This window comes from Leptonychotes weddellii, chromosome 3 (genome assembly GCF_054177405.1).
Source record: "Leptonychotes weddellii isolate Sample4059 chromosome 3, ASM5417740v2, whole genome shotgun sequence".
In the NCBI taxonomy this organism is placed as follows: Eukaryota; Metazoa; Chordata; class Mammalia; order Carnivora; family Phocidae; genus Leptonychotes; species Leptonychotes weddellii.
In genome coordinates, this window is record NC_138371.1 from 93,639,655 (window position 1) to 93,663,530 (window position 23,876).

The following is a 23,876-nucleotide window of genomic DNA, read 5'->3' on the forward strand; positions in this document are numbered from 1 at the left end:
ATGTATGTTTGTATGTGTGTGTATGGTAAGAGGGAGGGGAAAAGATGCACGCAGAAGAATCTGTCCCTTTTTCCCAGTATCTTCAGAGAAACTAGGGAAAGCTGGGCTTGATCTTAGTCTATTTTTTCATGTGCTAACATATTTGAGGACTGGGGCGCAGCAGTTATTGAAGAAATGGTAACATAAAATCAGAGCAAGGAAAGCATAGAGATGAAGTGATGTATATTTGGAAAAGTCCTTAATTGATTTTCTAAAAACAGTGCTGGCTAATAGAACCTTCTGCCTTGGTGAAAATGTTCTGTATCTCTACTGTCCACACGTGTGGCTGCTGAGCTCCATGACATGTGGCTAGTGGCTACTGTATTGGACAGTAGAGCTCCACAGTCATAATTATGGAGCTTGAAGAAACCTTAGCAGTGATTCCCAAATTTAGATGATCGCACAATCTCCTGGCAGACCTTTGTAAAAAACACCTTCCGGATGACGTTTCTAGAGTTGAAGATGGGAATCTTTCTTTTTATGAAGCTCTCCTGGCGCTTCCGACATATGGCCAAGTGTGGTGACTCCTGCCTGAGACATCAGCTAGTCAAGCCTGATTTCACAGAAGAGGAAACTGAGTCTGAGCCAGTGCTTTACCCCAAGTTAAAAAAAATTAGCTTAGGGGCACCTGGGTGGCTCAGTCGTTAAGCGTCTGCCTTCGGCTCAGGTCATGATCCCGGGGTCCTGGGATTGAGTCCCACATCGGGCCCCCTGCTTGGCGGGAAGCCTGCTTCTCCCTCTCCCCCTGCTCATGTTTCCTCTCTGTCAAATAAATAAAATCTTAAAAAAAAATTAGCTTATATGGCAAAATTGCTATGAAACTTGGATTATGTGAGGAGCAATGGTCCCAGAAGTGTTTATTTTTGCCTAAGTCCTGACTCTGAGAAAAATTGGAGGGAGATCTTAACTATTTTATCTTTGACCTCATACTCTTTAGACTGTTAGCGGGTGGCTCAGCGGCTGGCTAAGGCAGCTTAGACATGCTCCGCAAGAAGGGGTCTCTGTGAAGTTCGTCTTAGTTTTGTGTGTCTTGGGCATCTGAAACCGAATCACACACATCCCTGCAAGGTCAGGAGCCTGGATCGTCTTAACAGATACCAAGACTTTAGGGATTTCCTGTTTCTAGTGGAAAAAAGGAAACATCAAGATAGTAATCTGCGTTCTAATAATCTGCACACTTTTCACTGGCACAGAGGTATGCAGTCATATCAGGACATTCTGACTTCCTGCGTCCAGGGAGTCCCTGGAACTACTGCTGATTTTAACCTTGAAAGCTCAGAAATGAGCAACTGAGATGCTTTATGGTGTTATTCAGAGATTTGCACTGGGTAGTGGGGGTTTTGAGGGTCATGAATTTGTCTCTTTGGAAAGGAGTTAAAAGGACACTGTGTGAAGCATAGGTCAATTTTCACATATTGTATATTTTAAGATAACTGTTAGTACAAATGTAAGAACCTAACATTAAACATTTTTTCCTTTTTTGTTTTGAAATTTAAAATCATTTGAAGAACCAGTAGCTTTTAATCGGCAGCATGAGGCTCTTTTTTTTTTTTTTTTAATCTTTTTTTAAAAATTTATTTTAAAGAGGGAGAGGGTGTGTGGGAGTGGGGAGGGGGTGGGGCTGGGGGGAGAGAGAGAGAAGCAGACTCCCTGCTGAGGGCAGAACCCCACACAGACCTCCATCACAACCCTGAGATCATGACCTGAGCCCAAATCAAGAGTTGGATGCTTAACTGACTGAGCCACCCAGGCACCCCAGCATGAGGCTCTTTTTAAGGGTATTCTTCAAAGGTCCCGTAAGTTCAAATTGATAATCTCAGTTCAATTTCTAAATTTTAAAAAATTTAAATTACAGATTATTAAGATATAATTCACATACCATGATATTCATTCTTTTCAAGTGTGAATTCAGAAGTCAGTTCAATGACTTTTTAATATATTCACGCAGACGTGCAACCATCACCATTATATAATTTTAGAACAATTTTCTCAAAAAAAAAAAAAAAAGAAAAGAAAACACCCTACATATTAGTAGTCTTTCTTTCTCCATTGCTGCCTCCCTTGCTTCCACTCCTGGTCCTTGATAACCACTTTCTGTTCTTACGGATTTGCCCATCTAGACATTTCATATAAATTGAATCATATAATATATGGTCTTTATATCTGGCTTCTTTAACTTAGAATAATGTCTTGAAAGCTCACTATGTTGTAACTTGTATCAGTACTTTGTTCCTTTTTTTTTTTTAAGATTTTTATTTATTAGAGAGAGAGTGAGTGAGCATGAGGGGGGGCATGACAGGACAGGGAGAGGGAGAAGTAGACTCCCCACTGAGCAGGGAGCCCGATGTGGAGCTAAATCCCAGGACCCTGAGATCATGATCTGAGTTGAAGGCAGATGTTTAACCGATTGAGCCACCCAGGCACCCCTTCCTTTTTTTTTTTTTTTTTTTTGATTCTTATTTATTAGAGAGCACACGCTCACACATGCGCTCGAGTGGGGGGAGGGGGAGAGGGAGAGAGAGAATCTTAAGCAGGCTCCACACCCAGCACGGAACCCAGTGTGAGGCTCCATCTCATGATGCTGAGATCATCACCTGAGCCGAAATCAAGGGTTGGACACTTAACTGACGGAACCACCTAGGTGCCCCAGTACTTCGTTCTTTTTTATCATGGAATAATATTCCATTGTCTGGATATGCTAGGTTTTGTTTATCCATTCATCAATTGATGGACATTTGGATTGTTTCTACTTCTTTGGCTATTTTGAATAATGTCACTATGATCATTTGTGTATAAATTTTTGTGTAGACCTATGTCTTAAATTCTCTTGCATAAATATATTGAGGCACGAAACTTGCTGGTCTTATGGTAACTGTATGTATAACTTTTTGGGAACTGCAAAACTGTTTTCCATAGCATCTGCACCATTTTATAATCTTATAAGCAATGTATGAAGGTTTCAATTTCTCCCTATCCTGGCCGACACTTGTCATTGTCATTGCCATTGAAGTGGTATCTCATTGTGGTTCGGATTTGCATTTCCTCAATGACTAAAGATGTTTGGCCTTGTTTGATATGCTTATTGGCCATTTGTATCTTCTTTGGAGAAATGTTTATTCAGGTCCTTTGTGTATTTTTAAATTGGGTTATTTGTCTTTTTATTGTTGAGTTTTAAGAGTGTTTATATATTTGGAATACAAGTCCCTTATTAGATATATGATTTTTAATTATTTTCTCTCATTTTATGGGTTATCTTTTCACTTTCTTGATGGTGTCCTTTGAAGCATGAAAGTTTTAAATTTTGATGAAGCCTAGTTGTGCTTTTGATGTCTTATCTAAGAACAAATTGCCAAATCCAAGGTCATAAAGATTTACACCTATGTTTTCTTCTTAGAGTTTATGGGTTTTAGCTCTTACTTTTCAGTCTTGATCCATTTTGAGTTAATTTTTGTATGTGATGTGAAATACGGGTCTAACTTCATTCTTCTGCATGTGGATATCCGCCTAAACCAGCACTAATTCATTTTTTTTTTTTAGCACTAACAGTTTTTCTGTTTCACAGCTTTTATATTTATTTTGTTTTATTTGTCCTTTCAGGGTATCTTTTTGGCAAATACCTACACACATACATATGCATATACATACCTATTAAGATACACACACACACACACAGATACACACACACATTTCTTTATTCTCCCTTTATTCTCATATACTTTACTTGTGCAAAAGGTAGACTTATAATCTGGAGATCTTTATGTATCTGTACATAGTTCTCTTTGTCATTTTTTATAGCTCCATCGGTGGGCACCTTAATCATTTGCTGTCATACACAGTGCCACAGGGATCACCTTGTATGTTGTTGTAGATTAGATTCCTGGAAGCAGGGTGGCTGGGACCCAGGATGAATGCTTCTCCAGTGTTCTTAGATCTTGCCGTATTCATCCCTGTAAAGACTGCACTATTCTCCTCCCACCAGCCATGTACAAAGGGCCTTTTCCCCAGAGTGTGTTATCCGGGGGTGGGGTTTTGCCAGTCTGGTAGGTGAAAAATGCTATCTCCATGTAGTTAACAACTTCCATTCTCTATATTCAGTGCGGATGAACATCTTTTTGTATGTTTAACGTCATATGTATTTATTTTTCTGTGAATTGTTTATGTCTGTTGCCACCTTTTCCCCATTGGATTGTTGATCTTTTTTCCTCCCTGTTTCTAGGAACTGTTTAAATATAGCTCTTTGTGATGTGGGTTCAAATACTTTCCCCTGTTTGTCATTTGTCTTTTTTTATAGTGTGTTGTGCCATACGGAAGTTTTTAAAATTTTTTATGTAGTCTAATTTATCAATTTTTTCTTACATGGCTTCTGGATTTTGAGTCATAGTTAAAAAGGCCTTCCCTACTTCAAGGTAATAAAAGGATTTCACCCATGTTTTCTTCTGGTGCTTGATGGGTTTATTTCTATATTTCATTATGTGTATATTTAATCCTCTTAGTCCGTCTTGCTAATTACTTTTCAGATGAGTTTTATACTTCTGTTGATTATGTATAAGAGCTTCTGTTTCTCACCCTTGCCCATGTTTGTATTATAATTTTATACTGAGAATAATATTGCCAGTGTTCTTTCTGCCCTGTACTTGGACTCCTCATCTACAAAATGGGAATTTCTGCTCTTGTTTAAAAACAAAATAAAAAGTGGTAGAGCTGAGAACAATAAAGAACAGAAGTGTTATATGAGGAGTTATTTTTATTTCATAGTGCTTTGTACATAGTGTGATAATGCTAGGCACTCAGTAAATACTCAATTGATTGTAGGCAAAGTGCCCATATATTGAAATGTATTTTTTTGGGCAGATTTTCTTTCCCTTAAAACTTTGTTCATTACTGATAATGCTGTTTATTTCCTCAGTTTGTAGAAGACTATGAACCTACCAAAGCTGACAGTTACAGAAAGAAAGTGGTTCTTGATGGAGAAGAAGTCCAGATAGATATTCTGGACACGGCTGGACAAGAGGATTATGCAGCCATTCGAGACAACTACTTCCGCAGCGGGGAAGGTTTCCTCCTCGTGTTCTCAATCACAGAACACGAATCATTTACAGCAACTGCCGAATTCAGGTATGTTTCAAGTGAAATAGCCTCCGGACGCCAGGAGGCTTTTTGCCTTTCTTTCTCATGGGTTTGGCTTGGCAGGACTTTTGGGCTGAGCACAGTATTAGAGGGTTGAGCTTGTTATTAGGAAGAATTCCATTAAAGAATTTTCTGCGGCTTTTTGAATCTTGGCACATTAGAGTCCACCATTTGTTATAGTCTCTTTGGGTTTCCCTGTTTTTATAATTCCTGAATATAAATTATCTGAAGAATCTGTTGTCCCTAGAGAGGACGAAGCCATTCCGTATTCTCAAGAACCTGTAATTTTGTTTTTGTATAAGTCCTAAGGGACAGTGATTGATGAGTTCACTATTTTTATCTTTTTTTTTTTAAGATTTTATTTATGTATTTGAGAGAGAAAGCAAGTGAGACAGAGCGAGCGAGCTAGCAAGAGCATGAGCAGGGAGAGAGGAAGAGGGAGAGAGAATCTCAAGCAGACTCCCCGCTGAGCACAGACCAAGGTGGGGCTTGAGCTCAGGGCCCTGAGACCATGATCTGAGCTGAAATCAAGAGTCAGACGCTTAACCGACTGAGCCACCCACGTGCCCCAACTATTTTTAACTTTTTTATAATTTTGCCAGAAAGGTAATAATTTTGATCTATTTTGAGGTTGATGAAACATTGTCAGGAGAGTGAAAGATGTGGGTCCGAGTGACCATTTGCTGCCATTTTAAGGACTGTTTAGCCTAGGCGAGTGGAAAGAGCCCAGCTTTAGAATCTGACAGATCTGGGTTTGAATCCTTGCCCTGCCCCTTAGCAGTTTTGTGACCCTGGGCAAATTTACTCAGCACTGGAGATTCTGTTTCTCTATCTGAAAATGCACTTGTTAGTTGATGAAATGAAATGAAATGATGCTTTAGGCTGTAAATTCTTCAGGGTCGACACCATGGCCACCTGCACCATATGATGTCCCCAGGCTTTCTCACAGGGTGTGCGCGTGGTGCTTACATAGTGTGTAAAATATTAACTGCTATAATTCATTTTAAACGCAGTAGTTAAAGATACCTGAGGTTCATTTTTTTATCAAGAAATAGTGAGCTGTTAGGCATCATCCTTAGAGGATTCTAATGGGAAGGGCGTCTTTCTCTTTACCCCATATGCTTTTTGTTTCTCTTACACAACTGTATTTTTTTTTTCTACTCTCCTTATAAACATGTCTGTCCAGATGACTTTTGATTTTAAGAACCAGATCTAGAGTCTAACAAGGAACTAAAAAGGGGGGAAAAAATCAGTATTTTTTTTCATTCTTTAGCAAGTTATGGTCAGAAATCGAGGGATCAACCAAAAATAAAAATTGAGGAAACTAAATATCCCTCCAAGATTTGGGAGGAGGCATCAGTGAGCCAGGGAACCCTCAAAGGGTGATCCCAGCTAAACCAGCAGAGTGAGTGGAAGGTAAACAGAGTAGCTCTCTGTTGCTGTGCTGCATAGTGTTAAGTCTTCAAAGGTAGAACATCTAAATTCTCTGGTACTATAGTGTGGGTGTTGTGATCAGTTAAATGACCAGGACTCTTATGAGCGGTCCTATTAATTTTCAGACTTTCCCAACACACCTAGAAGTTTTCTCTATGTGGGAATAGCCCCGGTATTCGTAATTGTGTTTGCAGCTACATAATCCTGTTTTTATCTGTCCTTGAGGATAAAACAGGACAGATGCACACACTTCCTCATTTTCCTGCATGTCCTGAACCTTTTTATGTCCCATCACCCCATGACTCACTGAGAAAGGAAATGGTGAGCAGTGGAAGAGTCCTGTCCAGAGAACAGACGTCCTGTCTCCCCACGCCACCACACACACACACACAGATAACATTCGTGCGTTTCCAGAGATTTGGAGCAGGGTCTCATCTCATCTTGGGAGATGGGTTTTGGGCATTATGTGAGAACAGGGATCCTTAGAAGAAAAAGGACAGATGACTACCTAAGAGAAAAAGAAAGGGCAAGTGAGTTCTTCTGACTTGGACTCTGGCCATTCAGATAAAAGTCACAGGGCTGTTCAGGTTTCTTATGGCATTGGAAACAGAAGAATGGAGTAGAGTATCTGAGCCTTTGTGGTTAAACTCACGTTATGCCTTTTAGCGGTTTTCAAACGTAGCATTGCTGTATTTATGGGAAGGTCCCAACATAAAACGTTCATATGCTTTATCTTCCTTAAAACTTTCCCTGGACAATATTCAATAAGCTAGAAAAATAGGTTTGTAATAAGAGACCAGACTTGGTACTCCCAGTTTTGATTTAATATATTTATTAATGAGGTAATTTTACAAACCTCTGCATGATTAATGAACCAGAGAGCTATCAGTTTTTCTCATTCATAGTTGTATTGATCATATAACTTCTAAATGTTCTTTGACCTCTGTTGGTTAAGCGGCTGCCTTCGGCTCAGGTCATGATCTCAGGGTCCTGGGATTGAGTCCTGCATCAGGTTCCTTGCTCAGCGGGGAGCTTGCTTCTCCCTCTGCCTGCCGCTCCCCCTGCTTGTGCTCTCGCTCGCTCTCTCTCTAGCAAATAAATAAATAAAATCTTAAAAAAAAAAAAAAAGTGTAGCCTATAGCAAAGCTACTTAAAAGCAATTTTTAAGCATCTACTTTTCTTCTTTTTTGTTTTTCTTAAAATATTTGCTATCTGATACTTAAATTGACTCTAATGGAAAAATTTTAAAATATTTTTATTATTATGAAATGTGTCCTATATCATATAAAAATCAATGCAGATCTCCACAAAATGCACTTTTGAAGGTGTCTCTTTTTGGAATATTTTAGAATATAGAAGTAGAAATGTCTTTACTGGACCAAAATAATGGAAGTGGAATATTTAATTCTTGTAATACTTGGTTTTTGATTAATAATTTTAGGTAGCTGATAGTTTTAGTAAAGGTGAAATTTAATGTGGATTATTTCCTTCCTTCCTTCCTTCCTTTTTTTTTGTACTTTGTAGTAGAAAAATAATACACACTAAAATATGATTACTCCTTAACATAGCTGACCCCATTCTGTTGGCTGTAACATTTACTGTATCTAAATGCAAACTGTGGGGAAGCAGGTACATACACAGATCTCGATATAATTAAACAAAAGTTTCACAAAACTACACTTTATGTAATACTCGAGATTCCTTCTGATGTTTCTGTTCTAGTCTATAATATTCTGTTTCATTGAGGACAGTAATTACTGGTTGTGACTCATTAAACTGCTTTCATGATCTAATAGACTACCGCCTTCGTTATGAGAAACACTGATTTCATGGCTGTTATTCTCACAAAGAAATCATACCATTTTTGCAGGGGAATTATTAAGCACTTTATGTATGAAGATACTTCTCTTAACTTGTTTGTATCCCAGAGGTTCCCAAGTTGTCCTTTTTGTTAAAAAGTTTTGGTGCCTAAGCATAAATTGGGGACCCTGTTGAAATGCAGAATCCTGGGCTCCTATTTAGACATCACTTCTGTGGGACTCCTGTTGGGCCCAGAAATCTGTGTTTGTGATGAGCACCCCACATCTTTCTGATAGAGGCAACTGAGAACCAGGCTTTGAATCTAGGGAGTGTGTCCTTGGAACATGCCCTGAGTGTAACAAGTCTTTCTGCCCTAGGACAGCCTTTCATTTTAGAAGCATCAGTGTATTTGAGTTCTTATTCTAGCTTTCTTAGCTGTGTTGTTTGGTTTTGTTTGTTTTGATGCTATGCCTTAGGGAACAGATCCTCCGTGTTAAGGCTGAAGAAGATAAAATTCCATTGCTTGTCGTGGGAAACAAGTCCGACCTAGAGGAGCGGAGGCAGGTGCCCATTGAAGAGGCTAGGAGTAAAGCAGAGGAGTGGGGTGTGCAGTATGTGGAGACATCGGCTAAAACTCGGGCCAACGTGGACAAGGTAGGTGTGTGCTCTGCGCGTGTTTCTTAGAAACAGCAGAACATAGACATCTCGTCTGTTTGGTTTTGAGGGAACCATTTATGGAAAGTACGGGAGGACTGATTTTTCCAGATGTCTCAGCCAGTGTAGTGAGAAACCGTGGGAGGGTTTGACCCTGGAGTTCAAACAACCCAGAGTCCTCTCACTTTGTCATGAGCCTTTGTTGGGTATGCTTAATGTTGGCATGGCCCTTGGAAATATGGCAAGATGAGGTGCTGGCTTTGTGCAGACCATGTGGGTAGGATGGACATAAGTAGCTTCCCTGTGCTCTCATCTGCTATGGCCTCTTGTTTTTCAGGAGCAAATTCTTTTGCAGGTTCTCAGAAGGGACCCCAAAGACACACAGCATATCTTGATTTTGCTGTCATTGGTTAGATTTACTCTTTTCACCTTGCTGGCCACTGGCAGAACCAAGGTGTTCTGTCTTTATATAACTTATATATATAACCCAGCGAAAGGGTGACCTTGACAATGATGAACGTTGACAATTTTTGAAAATCCACCTACCAGTGATTGCTATTGTTAGGTTTTGGGGTTTGTTTTTTGTTTTTAAGAATTAAGGTTCAGAGTGGTTGCCACACAGTTCGACAGACTTAGAGATGTGGCTTTTCTTTCTACCTTCACCTTGTTTGTTAGCTCTTACTTCATGATCCATGTTCCTGTAACATCTAAACTTATTTCACTTTGGCAGCCCAGCAGCAGCTGTATCTGCTTTGTCTTATGCAGCAACAGCATCTGAATTCCCCAAAGTGCTTCATATGTTGCTCTTTCTTAGGGGGAAATAATTCTCCTTCTTACCTGAAGAGGGACAGATTTGTAATCAAGCTTACTTTAACTTGAAGTGATGCTAGAAGAACATTGGTATTTAGAATGTTAGTATTAGAAGGGACTCAACTTTATTTAAAAAAAAAATCTATTCAAGAATAATTGACATACAATGTTATATTCATTTCAGGTGTACAACAAATTGATTTAACAATTCTATATATTACTCAGTGCTTACTACAATAAGTGTGGTCACCATCTGTCACCATACAGTGTTATGACAATAGTATTGACTATATTCCCTATGCTGTACTTTTCATTACTGTGACTTATTTATTTCATAACTGACAGTTTGTACCTCATAATCCCCATCACCTAATTCACCCATCCTCCCACCCTCCTCCCCTTCAGCAACCACCAGTTTGTTCTGTGTATTTATGAGTCTGTTTTTGTTTGTTTCTTTTGTTTTTTAGATTCCACATGTAAGTGAAATCATATGGTATTTGTCTTTTTCTGTCTTATTTCACTTAGCATAGTACCCTCTAGGTCCATCCATGTTGTTACAAATGGCAAGATCCCATTCTTTTCTCATGGCTGGGTAATATTCCATTGTGTGTGTGTGTGTGTGTGTGTACCACGTCTTCCTTATCCATTCATCTGTAGATGGACACTTGTGTTGCTTCCATAATTTGGCTATTGTAAATCATGCTGCTATAAACATCAGGTGCACATGTCTTTTTGAATTAGTGGTTTCATTTTCTTTGGATAAATACCCAGTAGTTACTGGATCATACAGTAGTTCTATTTTTAATTTTTTAAGGGAACTCCATACTGTTTTCCACAGTGGCTACACCATTTTACACTTCCACCCACAGTGCACAAGTGTTCCCTTTTCTCCACATCCTCACCAACACTTATTTTCTTGTCTTTTTGTTACCAGCCTGACAGGTGTGAGAGGTGATCTCTCATTGTGGTTTTGATCTGCATTTTCCTGAGGCTGAGTGATGTGTCTTTTCATGTGCCTGTTGGTTGTCTATACGTCTTCTTTGGAAAAATGTTTATTTGGGTCCTTTGTGGATTTTTAATGAGATTATTTAGTTTTTAGGTGTTGAGTTGTAGAAGTTCTTTATATATTTTGGACATTAACCCCTTATCGAATATATGATTTACAAATACCTTCTCCCATTCAGTGGTTGTCTTTTTCTTTTGTTGATGGTTTCCTTCCCTGTGCAGAAGCTTTTTCTTTTGGTGTAGTCCCATTTATTTTTGCTTTTGTTTCCCTTGCCTGAGGAGACAGATCTATAAATATGTTGCTAAGGCTGATGTCCAAGAAATGACTGCCTATGTTTTCCTTTTTTTTTCCCCTCAAGTTTTTGTTTAAATTCCAGTATAGTTAACATACGTGTAATATTAGTTTCAGGTGTACTATATAGTGACTGAGCACTTCCATACAACACCTGGTGCTCGTGCCTATGTTCTTTCTTTTATGAGTTTTATGGTTTCAGGTCTCAAATTTAGGTCTTTAGTCTATTTCAAGTTTATTTTTCTGTATGGTATAAGAAAGTGGTCCAGTTTCATTCTTTTGCATGTGGCTGTCCAGTTTTCCCAACACCATTTATTGAAAAGACTGTTTTTTCCCTGTTATATATTCTTGCCTCCTTTGTCTTAGATTAATTGACCATATAACCATGGGTTCAGTTCTGTGCCCTCTATCCTGTTCCACTGATCTATGTGTCTATTTTTGAGCCAGGACCATACTGTTTGGATTACTAAAGCTTTGGAAGTATATCTTGAAATCTGGGATTGTGATACCTCCAGCTTTATTCTTCTTTCTCAAGATTGATTTGGCTATTCAAAGTCTTTCGTGGTTCCATACAGATTTTATGATTATTTGTTCTAGTTCTGTGAAAAATACTATTGGTATTTTGATAGGGATTGTACTGAGTCTGTAGATTGCTTTGGGAAGTATGGACATTTTAATAATATTAATTCTTCTAGTCTATGAGCATGAAATACCACTCTCTTTGTGTCATCTTCAATTTCTTTTATCAATGTCTTATAGTTTTCAGAGTATAGGTCTTTTTCCTCTTTGGTAAAATTTATTCTCAGGTATTTTATTCTTTTTGGTATGATTGTAAATGGGATTGTTTTCTTAATTCTTCTTTCTGCTACTTCAATTTTAGTTTATAGAAACACAACAGATTTCTGTGTATTAATTTTGTATCCTGTAACTTTACTGAATTTATCCATTCTAGTAGGTGTGTGTGTGTGTGTGTGTACCCCTTATCGAATATATGAGTTACAAATACCTTCTCCCATTCAGTGGTTGTCTTTTTCTTTTGTTGATGGTTTCCTTCCCTGTGCAAAAGCTTTTTCTTTTGGTGTAGTCCCATTTATTTTTGCTTTTGTTTCCCTTGCCTGAGGAGACAGATCCTTTTTTTTTTTGTGGTATCTTTAGGGTTTTCTATATATAGTATCATGTCCTCTGCAAATAATGACAGTTTTACTTCTTTTTAAATTTGTATGCCTTTTATTTCTTTTTCTTGTCTGATTGCTGTGGCTAGGATTTCCAGTACTATTTTGAATAAAAGTGGTAAGAGTGGACATTCTTGTTCCTGATCATAAGGGAAAAGCTCTCAGTTTTTCACCATTGAGTATGATGTTAGCTGTGGGTTTTTCAGATATGGCCTTTATTATGTTGAGGTATGTTCCCTCTAAATCCACCTTGTTGGGAGTTTTTATCATGAACAGATGTTGTATTTTGTCACATACCTTTTCTGGGTCTTTTGAGATGATCATGTGGTTTTTATCCTTTCTCTTTTTTATGTGGGATGTATCACAGTGATTGATTTGCAAATATTGAACCACTCGTACATCTCTGGAATAAATCCCACTTGATCGTGGTGAATGATTCTTTATTGTTGAATTCAGTTTGCTGATATTTTTGTTGAGTATTTTTGCACCTGTTTTTCAGAGATATTGGTATGTAGTTTTCTTTTTAAGATTTATTTACTTATTTGAGAGAGAGAGAGCATGGGGAGAGGGGCAGAGGGAGACAGAGAGCATCTCAAGCTCCCCACTGAGCACAGAGCCTGATGGAGCCCAGTGCCATGGAGCCCGATGTGGGCTCGATGTCACAACCCTGAGATGATGACTTGAGCCTAAATCAAGAGTCGGACGCTTAACTGACTGAGCCATCCAGGTGCTCCTGTAGTTTTCTTTTTTTGTGGTGTCTTTGTCTGGTTTTGGTATTAGGGTAATGTTGGCCTCATAGAATGAATTTGGAAGTTTTCCTTCATTTTCTTCTTTTTGGGGGAATAGTTTGAGAAGAGTAAGTATTAACTCTTCTTTTTTTTTTTTTTTTTTAGTATTAACTCTTCTTTAATCTTTGGTGCAATTCACCTGTGAAGCCATCTGGTCCTTGACTTTGTTGGGAGCTTTTGGGATTACCAGTTCAATTTTGTTACTAGTAATCAGTCTGTTCAAATTTTCTTTTTCTTCCTGATTCTGTTTTGGAATATTGTATGTTTCTAGGAATTTATTCATTTCTTCCAGGTTGTCTAATTTGGTGGCATATCGTTTTTTAATATTCTCTTATAATTCTTTGTGTTCTCTGGTGTCAGTCGTTATTTCTTCTCAGAAAGGGTTCACTTTAGAAGCACTTTGGCAGCATCTACAATATAAATCTGTCTGTGATGTGAAGTATGTTCACTTGTTAGCTATTTTTCCTTCATATTATTTCTCAGCTCTTATGTTGATTCCTGTGCTATTCCAGATCTCTTTCTTTCTATCAAATTGTTTCCTAGATGTAGGAACACACAGGAAATCCAGACATGTATTTTATTTAAAAAAAAATCAGGAAGGCTTTCTTGGCATGGAACCATGGATATGTAGTTTTTTGACAGTATGGTAGTGGTTGGGGCTGTTGCAGGGCACCTTGCGTCTCCCCTTCCTCCACTGGACCAGCTTGACCTGCCAAACAGGACCCAGCAGAAACTTATGACTGGCAGCATTGTATTCACTTGTAAACAATTTACACGAAAGGACGGGAGGTTGTTGATAAGATCAGCCCATGGACAACTTCGTCATCATTTTAAGTTGGACTCATTCCATTCGCCTCCTGCCTTTGCTGTTAGAACAAAAAGGAAAAGCTGTAACATCTGAAGCTGTTCACTGCTGCTCTTGTAGGTGGGGTGCTTAGGTCACTTAGTGGGGAAGGAGGTCTTTTTCTGTGCCCAGAGCTGGTGGTCGATGCACAGGGAGTCCCCCCACTCAGAAAGCTTGGTCTTACTTTTCACCAAGAAGATATGTCTATGAAAATAGAAGGAGCTTGTAGTTTTGTGTGAACATCCAAAAATTATAGCCTACGCTCGGTCTCACGTCATTCCCTCTGAGGAATCGGAGATGTTTCTTTGTAGGAGGCGTATTTTGTCTGCTTGGGTATCATTGGCACTTTGGCACAATTGCTGGTAGCAGAGGGCAAAACCCAAACTATTGTGGCAAATGATAATTTGTATCTGAATGACACACTGGCATTCAAAGGACAAGCCTTATATCAGTTCTTGATAAAGTTCCTTTCAGCAAACATCACAAGGAGCGAACAGTGGCTATTCCTGAGAATGAGGGCAGGGGCATGGGCGTGGGAGGGTATGGGACAGCACATCTCTCCTCCCCATTTCCCTAGTTTCCTGGTGCAGGAGCCTGAGTTTGTTTATGCTTTATCCCCCATCTCCCCACCCCACCGTGTTCCAAGTCTGCTAGTTCTGCTGGGGAAGCTGTCGGGCATAATGACGTTCCTGCCTTTTTAAGGTCATGATAAGGATTACATAGTAGTATCTGAGAAAGTACCCAGTAGCAGGCACTCCTATTCTTAACCTTGCCTGGTGGTTGGAAATGCTAGAAAGTCTGATGCAAATTTTGGCACAGGGTTGATAAAAATAAGTTTGCTTTATGCTTTAAAATGTAACTAGATAGCCTGCTTAGTGGAATTGCTTCATGAAATCATTAAATGGCTTTTTCCTCTCTATTCTTTACACTCCTTCCTCCCCGCCCCAGGTGTTCTTTGACCTAATGAGAGAAATCAGAGCCAAAAAGATGTCTGAGAACAAAGACAAGAACGGCAAGAAAAGCAGCAAGAACAAGAAAAGTTTTAAAGAAAGATGTTGCTTACTGTGAAAGCCAAGATAGCAGATGAAGTTAATCGCCGCTAAGGACATAGGGCGGGCTCATTAAGAGAAGAGTATAGTCGACTCCTTGGTGTGTTCCCTGCTCTCCCCAATCTCATTCACGCATACTTCTTTAAGTGGGGAAAATGTTTGTGAATCAGTGACTGGTGGAAGAAATAAGCCCTTGTCCATGCATTGGAACAGCTACTTTGTCAGGAAGTTTTGGAGTTTCCTTCTTCCTCCCCTTCTCCCTCCCAAAAGTTTAATCACATATGTAGTGTATAGGTAAGAAATAAGTGTTAATTAAAAAGAAATGTACTGTCATAGCATCTTATTTCTCTCCCTAGTTTTATAACATCACTATCTTTCGTTTTGAAATAAAAATGTCTTATTTTATTAGGTTTTGGGGAGGGGGTAGGATAAAACTCTCTCTCTTATCAGCTTAACAGAAGTACTCAAAAAAATCCATTAAGCTCTAATAAAAATTCAGAGATTTTTTGGGATAAGTTTCTTGGCAATACCCTGTGGATCTGAAGCACAGCAAAAAAAAAAAAATAAAAATAAATATGAATTGGGCTGACTAGGTCAGTGACAAGCTCATAAACCCTTCACAGATATGAAAAATGAAAGTTGAATTCTTCATATTTAAATATTAGCCAATTATAGCCTGTGTTGGCTGTTTCTTTCCTGTAGCATCCTGATTTTTGTGTAGAAGCTTCTTTTAGCAGATTAAGTGAAGACTCAAGAGTAGTATACTTTATAAATGACACACTTCTCTAATCAGATTAAGAATATAACTTTGGATCCATCCTCTCCTAATTGCCAGACATGGTTAGGTCCTTCCTCCTCTGCTGGTAACCAATATCTATCCTTCTGGCCAACCTCTCTGCATGTAGAAGTCAAGAGAGCCTCTTCTTTTAATTCTTTTCAGTATAATGAGTTCTTCTGAACAATGTGATGAGTTGAAATTGTATTCTCAAATCATGAAGCCAGAGCTGTGCCAGACAGTCTGCTACCTCTCATAGAATTGCTCTGTAATTCTAAATTTAAAACTAGGAGAAGCGGGAAAGGATAAGATAAGCCATTGCCCTTTTACCTCTGAGAATTGGCTGCTACTTCTAATATAATTTTCTTCTGAGACAGTCATAGAGTTGGTTAGAAAAAGGCTTTTATTGATGAGATATTGTTAAAGCTTTCTTTTATAGATATTCTGAATTTAGCAACCAGAAAATTTTTGCTCAGGAAAGGAGTACTGTGATTTAAACCCAGTGTTCACATTTTCCCCCATTTTTTGGAAGTGACATTTCACATATAGGTGCCAAAAGTGAATTGGGGTGGGGAGAGTGGGAACCTTTCAAATTTATAGTTACTACAGAAATTGTGGAAATTATGATCTGGCTGGAAAGCAATCTTGTATCACCTCCTAAAGAATCATGGTCTTTTTTAATAAAAAAAAAAAATCAGACAAATACACTTTTTCAAGGTTTCAGCCTTTTTATTTTCCTCTCTTGTCGTACATGTAAAATGCAAGTATTAGAGAAACTGACAGTAACTTACTCATTATTGATCTTGTTAGATGTTCTACTATATCAGATGAACTTTATTTCAATTCTTTGAACTGGGCTGTGGGAGATAAAATTTAAGTATAAACAGTAATTTTAACTTCACCATCTTTCCTTTGGGAGAGAGGACTACTCTGTCTTTGTAAAGTTTAAAATCTTGAAGTTAATCACACTCTCGAAGTTTTTGAAACAACCTTTTTCTTTTCATTACAGTTTGATACCAGTTGCGGTCAATAGTAGGTAGATTTGGAAGATGTACAAATATATTAAAGATAGTATGAATTGTTTCATGCGCTGGAAATTATTCCTGGCATGTACTATTAGTATATCTCTAAAATTATATTTAACTGGATAGCAATCAGAAATGCATCTTCCTAACAAAATAACTTATACATACGAGGTGGTTTTACATAGAAAAATAAGGACGCAATGTTATTTATACATTTGAAACACGGTTACTTGCTAAATGATCATCTACTGTGTCCAAGAGCCTATCATTATTTTCCTAAAGTGTTCATTCTAGAAATATTTGAGCACCTATGTGGTGTCAGGCTCGGTTCTAGGTGCTGGGATGTGATGTTGAACAAGGTAGGCAACCTGGAGCTTATGCTCCAGTGATGTAGGAGACAAATAAATGAAAATAATCAGGGTAAGTGTTTTGATGAAAATAAAACTGGGTAATACGACAGGAAGCATTTCCGGGCAGTAGAGCTGATTTCGATTGTGTGGTCAACAAGCTTCTCAGGGGAGTGACATTTAAGCTGAGAGTGTATGCCCTGAAGGAGCAGCCATATGCCCAGCTGCTTGGGTGGGTGCGGGGAGCTTCCCAGGCTGGGGAACAGCCAGTGCAAAGGCCCGACAGTGTTGAGGAAAAGACCCCAAAGATCATATGGCTGGAGTAGAATGAGGGAGGAGCCAAGTAGTAGAAAAAGATGTAGCAGTTTATGGTTTCATAACGTGACGTAGAGGAAAAATACCTAGACGTATAATTTGCTACAAGTATCCTGTTTCATCAAATCCAAGACACCGTTAATTGTAAGATGTCACCATAATTTATATACCACTAAGAAAAAACCTGCCAATTAAGTGAACCCATCCTGACTCCAGTGACATAAAAGTGTGGGAAAAGCTGTGCATGTTTTAGATGAGGTGAATTGCAATATATAAACTTAAATGGCAGTTGAAATACAGAATGCACCTCTGTTGGTCTAGAGGCTTTCAGTACAATCGAAGCTTAACAGTGGGTAAATATTAACAGTGGGGAAAATATACATATATATGGTTAATGTTTCAGTAGTAGACTTGGATATTTATATTTTAAAAACACGTTAAAATTATTTAATCAAAATTGTAACTGCATGTGCTTTAAAATTCTAATGGTCTAGAAGTGTTTGTAATGGAAGCTCTTTAGTTCCAGCCCTGTTCCCCAAAAGTCAGATTCAACCATTTCTATTCTCAGATCATTCAGTAGGTACTCCTGAGTTTCTCAATACTGTTCTTATCGCCATGATTTCTTGATTTTCGACCTCAGCCATTCCCTGTGGTAGATGAGGGTGTGGCCCCTTGTGTCCCTTACCCCTACCCCATTTTTGACAGTAATAGGATTCTTTTAATTCCTCTCTTGGTGACAGTTACACCTTTTAAAACTGTATTAAAACATCTTGTTTATTATTCACGTAACTCTTGACAGCATTTCTTGGCTCCCCACTCTGAAAGGTGAGGATATTAACACACCTGCCCTTTATCTCTTGACCCCCTCCTACCTCTTCCTTCTCTGTGACACCTTTTGCTTTTATATTATCAAGGTTGATGACTTGAACATTCCGCTCTGTGACCATAACTCAAGCTTCCATACTTTACCTATAGATCAATTTTAAAAGTTGAATACCAGTCAACAACAATTTGATTATGGTGACTTACGAAAATATGACTCATCGCTGGGCCAAGCACCACGTGGTGATTGCCTGTCCTTCAGGCTACATAGCTCTGGTGACGCCACACAGAGGAGAGCGGCCCTAGTGTCCAGTCACGTGGTCTCCCCCATCAGTTGCCTGAGTCACTCCACATTTTAGCTCGCTTTGCCTTTGGATGTCACCCCAACTTCCTCCCATTTTTCCTTAAGTTTGCTTTTTCCTGGTGGAGAGGATAATGATATATTCTCTCCCCTAATGCCCTTCTGGAGTGCAGCTTCCATAACTCTGTCAAACTTCTGCATCGACTCGTGGCCCTCTCTCATTCTCTTGGCCATTGGAGTCTTTCTTGACTAGGACTTGAAGGCACGTGTGAGGAAACAGGAGGGACTGACATTTGAGCTCACTCTTCCATTTTGACCTGTTTTCATTTTCACAAGTATTTACTATTTCCTTTTTTTGTAGGTCAATGTTGAACAAGGGGTAGAGTGAAACCATTGATCTGAGCTTCTGTAGGGCTCATCTTTAATGAAGCTGTCTGTGGCAATCTCTGTTCTACAGGGGTGTAGACTTCATCATTTGGGGTCAGACCTGGGTCTGGCCGGTTGTCTTCTGCCAGCAACTTTATTTTGTTTTATTTTTATCTTATATTTATTTACTTTTTTGCCATCAACTTTAAGCTGGTTCTTTGAAAGAATTAATAAGATCAATAAACCACAGGCCAGACTTATCCAAAAGAAAAGAGAAAGGACCCAAATTAATAAAATTATGAATGAAAGGGGAGAGATCACGACTAACACCAAGGAAATAGAAACAATTATTAGAAATTATTATCAACAACTATATGCCAATAAATTAATGGAGAATGGCATATAGAAGAAATGGATGCCTTCCTGGAAACCTATAAATTGCCAAGACTGAAACAAGAAGAAATTGACAACATGAATAGGCCAATAACCAGTAACGAGATTGAAGCAGTGATCAAAAACCTCCCAAAAAATAAGAGTCCAGGTCCTGATGGATTCCCTAGGGAATTCTACCAAACATTCAAAGAAGAAATAATACCTATTCTGAAGTTGTTTCAAAAAATAGAACCAGAAGGAAAGCTCCCAGACTCATTCTATGAGGCCAGCATTACTTTAATCCCCAAACCAGGCAAAGACCCCATCAAAAAGGAGAATTTCTGACCGATATCCCTGATGAATATGGTTTCCAAAATTCTCAACAAAATCCCAGCTAAGAGGATCCAACAATAGATTAAAAGGATCATCCACCATGACCAAGTGGGATTTATCCCCGAGATGCAAGGGTGGTTCAACATTCACAAATCAATCAGTGTGATAGAACACATTAATAAGAGGAGAGAGAAGAACCATATGGTCCTCTCAATTGATGCAGAAAAAGCATTTGACAAAATACAGCATCCTTTCCTGATTAAAACTCTTCAGAGTATAGGGATAGAGGGAACATTCCTCAAGTTTATAAAATCCATCTATGAAAAACCCACAGCGAATATCATCCTCAATGGGGAAAAGATGAGAGCCTTTCCCTTAAGATCAGGAACACACCAAGGATGCCATCAACTTTAAAGTGAGGGAATCATGGATTTTCCCTAAGCCTGTCCTGATACTGTTCATACTTTCTGTCTTTTATCTCTTAGGTGTGAACAGATAAAACTGCTAGATGAAATAGTGATTTCTTGTTTGTCCAATCTTTTTAAAAATGTGGTTGACTTTGTTCTCTTATGTCAATCGGGTCAAGAAATCTGAGTGAACTTACCCGTGCTATTAGTGATCCTGTAAATCTGTTTTGTTATCAGGCTTAGGTGTATCCTGTTTGCCAATTTATAGTCAGTCTGCTGTCTTGCTCCCAGGTAATGCTGCTTTTAAAAATGCGTATTGCTGGGGCGCCTGGGTGGCTCAGTTGGTTAAGCGACTGCCTTCGGCTCAGGTCATGATCCTGGAATCCCGGGATTGAGTCCCACGTCGGGCTCCCTGCTCGGCGCGGGGTCTGCTTCTCCTTCTGACCCTCTTCGCTCTTGTGCTCTCTGTCTCTCATTCTCTCTCTCTCTCAAATAAATAAATAAAATCTTTAAAAAAAAAAAATGCGTATTGCTGATACCGACTTCCCGACTTCTTTTTTACGAGTTACTACAGAAGTTTCACTTTTTGAGGATTCTGGAAAGAATGTAAAAAAAATTTTTTCTCAAAGATTTTATTTTTTTGAGAGAGAGAGCACAAGCAGGGGGAGGGGCAGAGGGAGAAGCAGACTCTCCGCTGAGCAGGGAACCAGATTCAGGGCTCAATCCGAGAACTCTGGGATCAGGACCTGAGCCGAAGGCAGACGCTTAACTGACTGAGCCACCCAGGCGCCCCGAGAATGTGAAAAGTTTAAAACTAATCTGGGGCCTTGGGTTTATGGTGAATCTTCTCTATGGAGAAAGATACTTCCTCTGATACCACTCGCCCTCCTCCTGTCTTTGTCTAATTTAAGTGCTAGCGCGTGTTCTGACGTGGTGTAGCTAACTATTCATTTCTACCTACTCACGTGTGCCACCAAGCTCGATATTCTGTTATACCTGTAGTAGTGTCTGAAGTACCGCTAGCCGGATTCCCACGTGTGCTCACTGCGGTTGTACGCAGCCTTCGCTGGTGTCTGAGGAACTCGGTAGCATGGCCGAGCTGAGGAGAAGCCCCCACCTAGGCTAAAAAGCGTCTGCGTGGTCAGGCCTGAGCAACAATGAAGGCCCAGCTGCTGTGAGGGCAGAGTTACTTTTGTACAGCGTCCCGTCCCTCACTCTCTCACTGGAACATCTTCTCCCGATGCATGGAAGAAGGGCCAGGCACCTGAACGATTTTGGAGTTCCAAAATCCTTAGGAAAGTTGGCTTCTGTCAACTTTATATTTTATTTTTTTATTATGTTCAGGTAGCCACTGTATAGTCCATCATTCGTTTTTGATGTAGTGTTCCATGATTCATTAGTTACGTATAACACCCAGTGCACATCACAACACGTGCCCTCCTTAATACCCATCACCCTGTCAACAAGCTTAAGGGGACGCCTGGGTGGCTCAGTCGGGTAAGCGACTACCTTCGGCTCAGGTCATGGTCCCAGGGTCCTGGGATGGAGTCCCGGGTCAGGCTCCCTGCTCAGTGGGGAGTCTGCTTCTCCCTCTCCCTACCCCCTGCTTGTGCTCTCTTGTGCACTGTCTCTCAGATGAATAAATAAAATCTTAAAAAAAAAATAAAACAAGCTTAATTATTTCGAGTAGTTAAACCGAATGCATCTCAAGGTGAGTGTGCCATAGCAATCAAAAGGGTAACCTGATTAACTTCTAAAGGGCTAAGTCACCAAATAATCCCTGTGTATTTTCAGTAGGTACGACTGGAAAAGCTTTCCTAAAATCTGATTGACCCGGTGAAAACCAATGTATGGTGTCGTTATTTTAAACCGGTGGTAAAATATGTAAATGATAACTGGGACTTCCATTCCTGAGTTACACGCTGGCTTTAGTGAGCAGGTGAAGGCAGGGTGACACCTTGGCCCGCAAAGCTTCCTCACCTCGGCACAGCTAAAAACCCAGCTGCGGCCTGGTTCTCAGCTTGTGGGGAGGGCTTGCAGGTGTCCCTCAGGGTGGGCGAGTGCAGTGCTGGGGACAGTGTCGTGGTCGTGGAGGCTCTGGGGTGGAGCTTCCCAAGGCCTCTGAGAACGGGCAGCACCTTCCAAATGTGATTGGCCATCTCTCAACTCTTGCTGTGGGGATTTTTAAAGATTCTATTTATTTGACAGAAAGAGAGAGAGAGAGAGAACACAAGCAGGAGGAGAGCAGAGGGAGAGGGAGAAGTAGGCTCCCCGCAGAGCAGGGAGCCCAATGTGGGGCTTGATCCCAAGACCTTGGGATCATGACCTGAGCCAAAGGCAGATGATTAACGACTGAGCCACCCAGGCGCCCCACGGATTGTGCTCTTTACTGGAGATAAATTGCGTTTGGTGTGTGGATAGGTTTTGTTTTGTTTTCCGCAGAGATGCTTGACTTGTGTAGGTGTAGGAAAATGTTACCCGTTTTTTTTCTTTTCGTCTTCAATGGTAAAATTTATTATTTACCACATGCCCAGGAGAGGGAGCCTCATGTTCCAGGAACGTGAAACAATGCCCTATTTTCATCTCCATTTCTCCAGGCTTCCTGGGGCAAAGTCACCAATGACTTCCTATCAAAACTAGGAATTTCTGATTTCCTGCAAAATCAGAGGCCTTTTTCAATTTTTGCTCATGCTTTCCTGTATGCACTTTCTCCTGGTTCTCCCTGCGCCTTGGACTGTTCTGGGTCTCATTCCTTTACTGCCTTCACTCTTGTCCATTCCTTTTTTTTTTTTTTTTTAAATTCAGGTTTATTGAAGAATACTATACAAACAATAAATTATCTTTCTAAAGTCCAGATCTTATCATCACTTCACCCCACATGTCCTGAAGCTGCAGGATACGGCCTGGACCCAGCATGCTGGCTTCCTTCAGACTCCCCCTGTCGTCCCCTGTCCTTCTCCCCTGCACACCTCCCGACTGCCCACGGGTCCCAGAATATGCCAAGGGATCCATTTTTTGGTGTCTTTGCTGGATGTTCCTTATCAGCCGCTCACACGGGTACTTGCTGCTTTTCTGTGTGCTCTTCGGAAGGCACAGCGAGCCCTGGAGGCACACAGACCCTGGGCTCTTCAACTCAGTCTCCGGGCCTCCTACCGTTTTCGGCCCCACTTCTTGAGTGTTGGCTAAACTGAGTTAAATAGCGCAAATAAAAAGTCATGTCACCACGATGAAGCACTTAATTAAAGTTTCTTTTTTTTTTTTTAAAGATTTTAATTATTTATTTGACAGAGAGAGACACAGAGAGAGAGGGAACACAAGCAGGCGGAGTGGGAAAGGGAGAAGCAGGCCTCCCACGGAGCAGGGAGCCCGATGCGGGGCTCGATCCCAGGACCCTGGGATCATGACCTGAGCCGAAGGCAGACGCCTAACGACTGAGCCACCCAGGCGCCCCTTAATTAAAGTTTCTTTATTAAGCGGTGGCTCTCTTAAGGACCACTACCAAGAGGCAAAGCGAAGTAAGAGCTAGAGCTGTTGCCTTGGAAAGTCCAGCAAGGATATACGTCTGCAAGCCCGGGTCTGAAGGCGGACTTGTTTGTCAGGCTGCCTTGTGGGAGCTTCCTGCCATGTTGGAAGTAGGTATCTGCTGTCTGCCCTGATGCCCCCGACCACAGCTTCTGTGTTGAGCTAGCCTTCCCATCCCTTTCTGCCCTGTTCTTCTTAGCAATGTTTGCTGGCCCTCCTTCTTCCTCCCCAGGGGCCTCCGAAGAGTTGAAGTTTTCAATTGTTTAACTCTCCCCTT

At 40.1% G+C, this 23,876-nt stretch overlaps 1 protein-coding gene across 2 annotated transcripts in view; it reads left to right on the forward strand.

The window, feature by feature from the left end:
• The window catches only part of RALB (RAS like proto-oncogene B), a 44,351-nt gene extending 27,855 nt beyond the window's left edge, over positions 1–16,496 (forward strand). For both annotated transcript variants that reach the window (XM_081814589.1, XM_081814591.1), the window contains 3 exons: positions 4,946–5,154; positions 8,877–9,054; positions 14,914–16,496. In XM_081814589.1, coding sequence (XP_081670715.1) covers positions 4,946–5,154; positions 8,877–9,054; positions 14,914–15,033 — 507 coding nt within the window. In that variant the 3' untranslated portion in view covers positions 15,034–16,496. The remainder of the gene's footprint in view (positions 1–4,945; positions 5,155–8,876; positions 9,055–14,913) is intronic.
• The last annotated feature ends 7,380 nt before the right edge of the window (positions 16,497–23,876 follow it).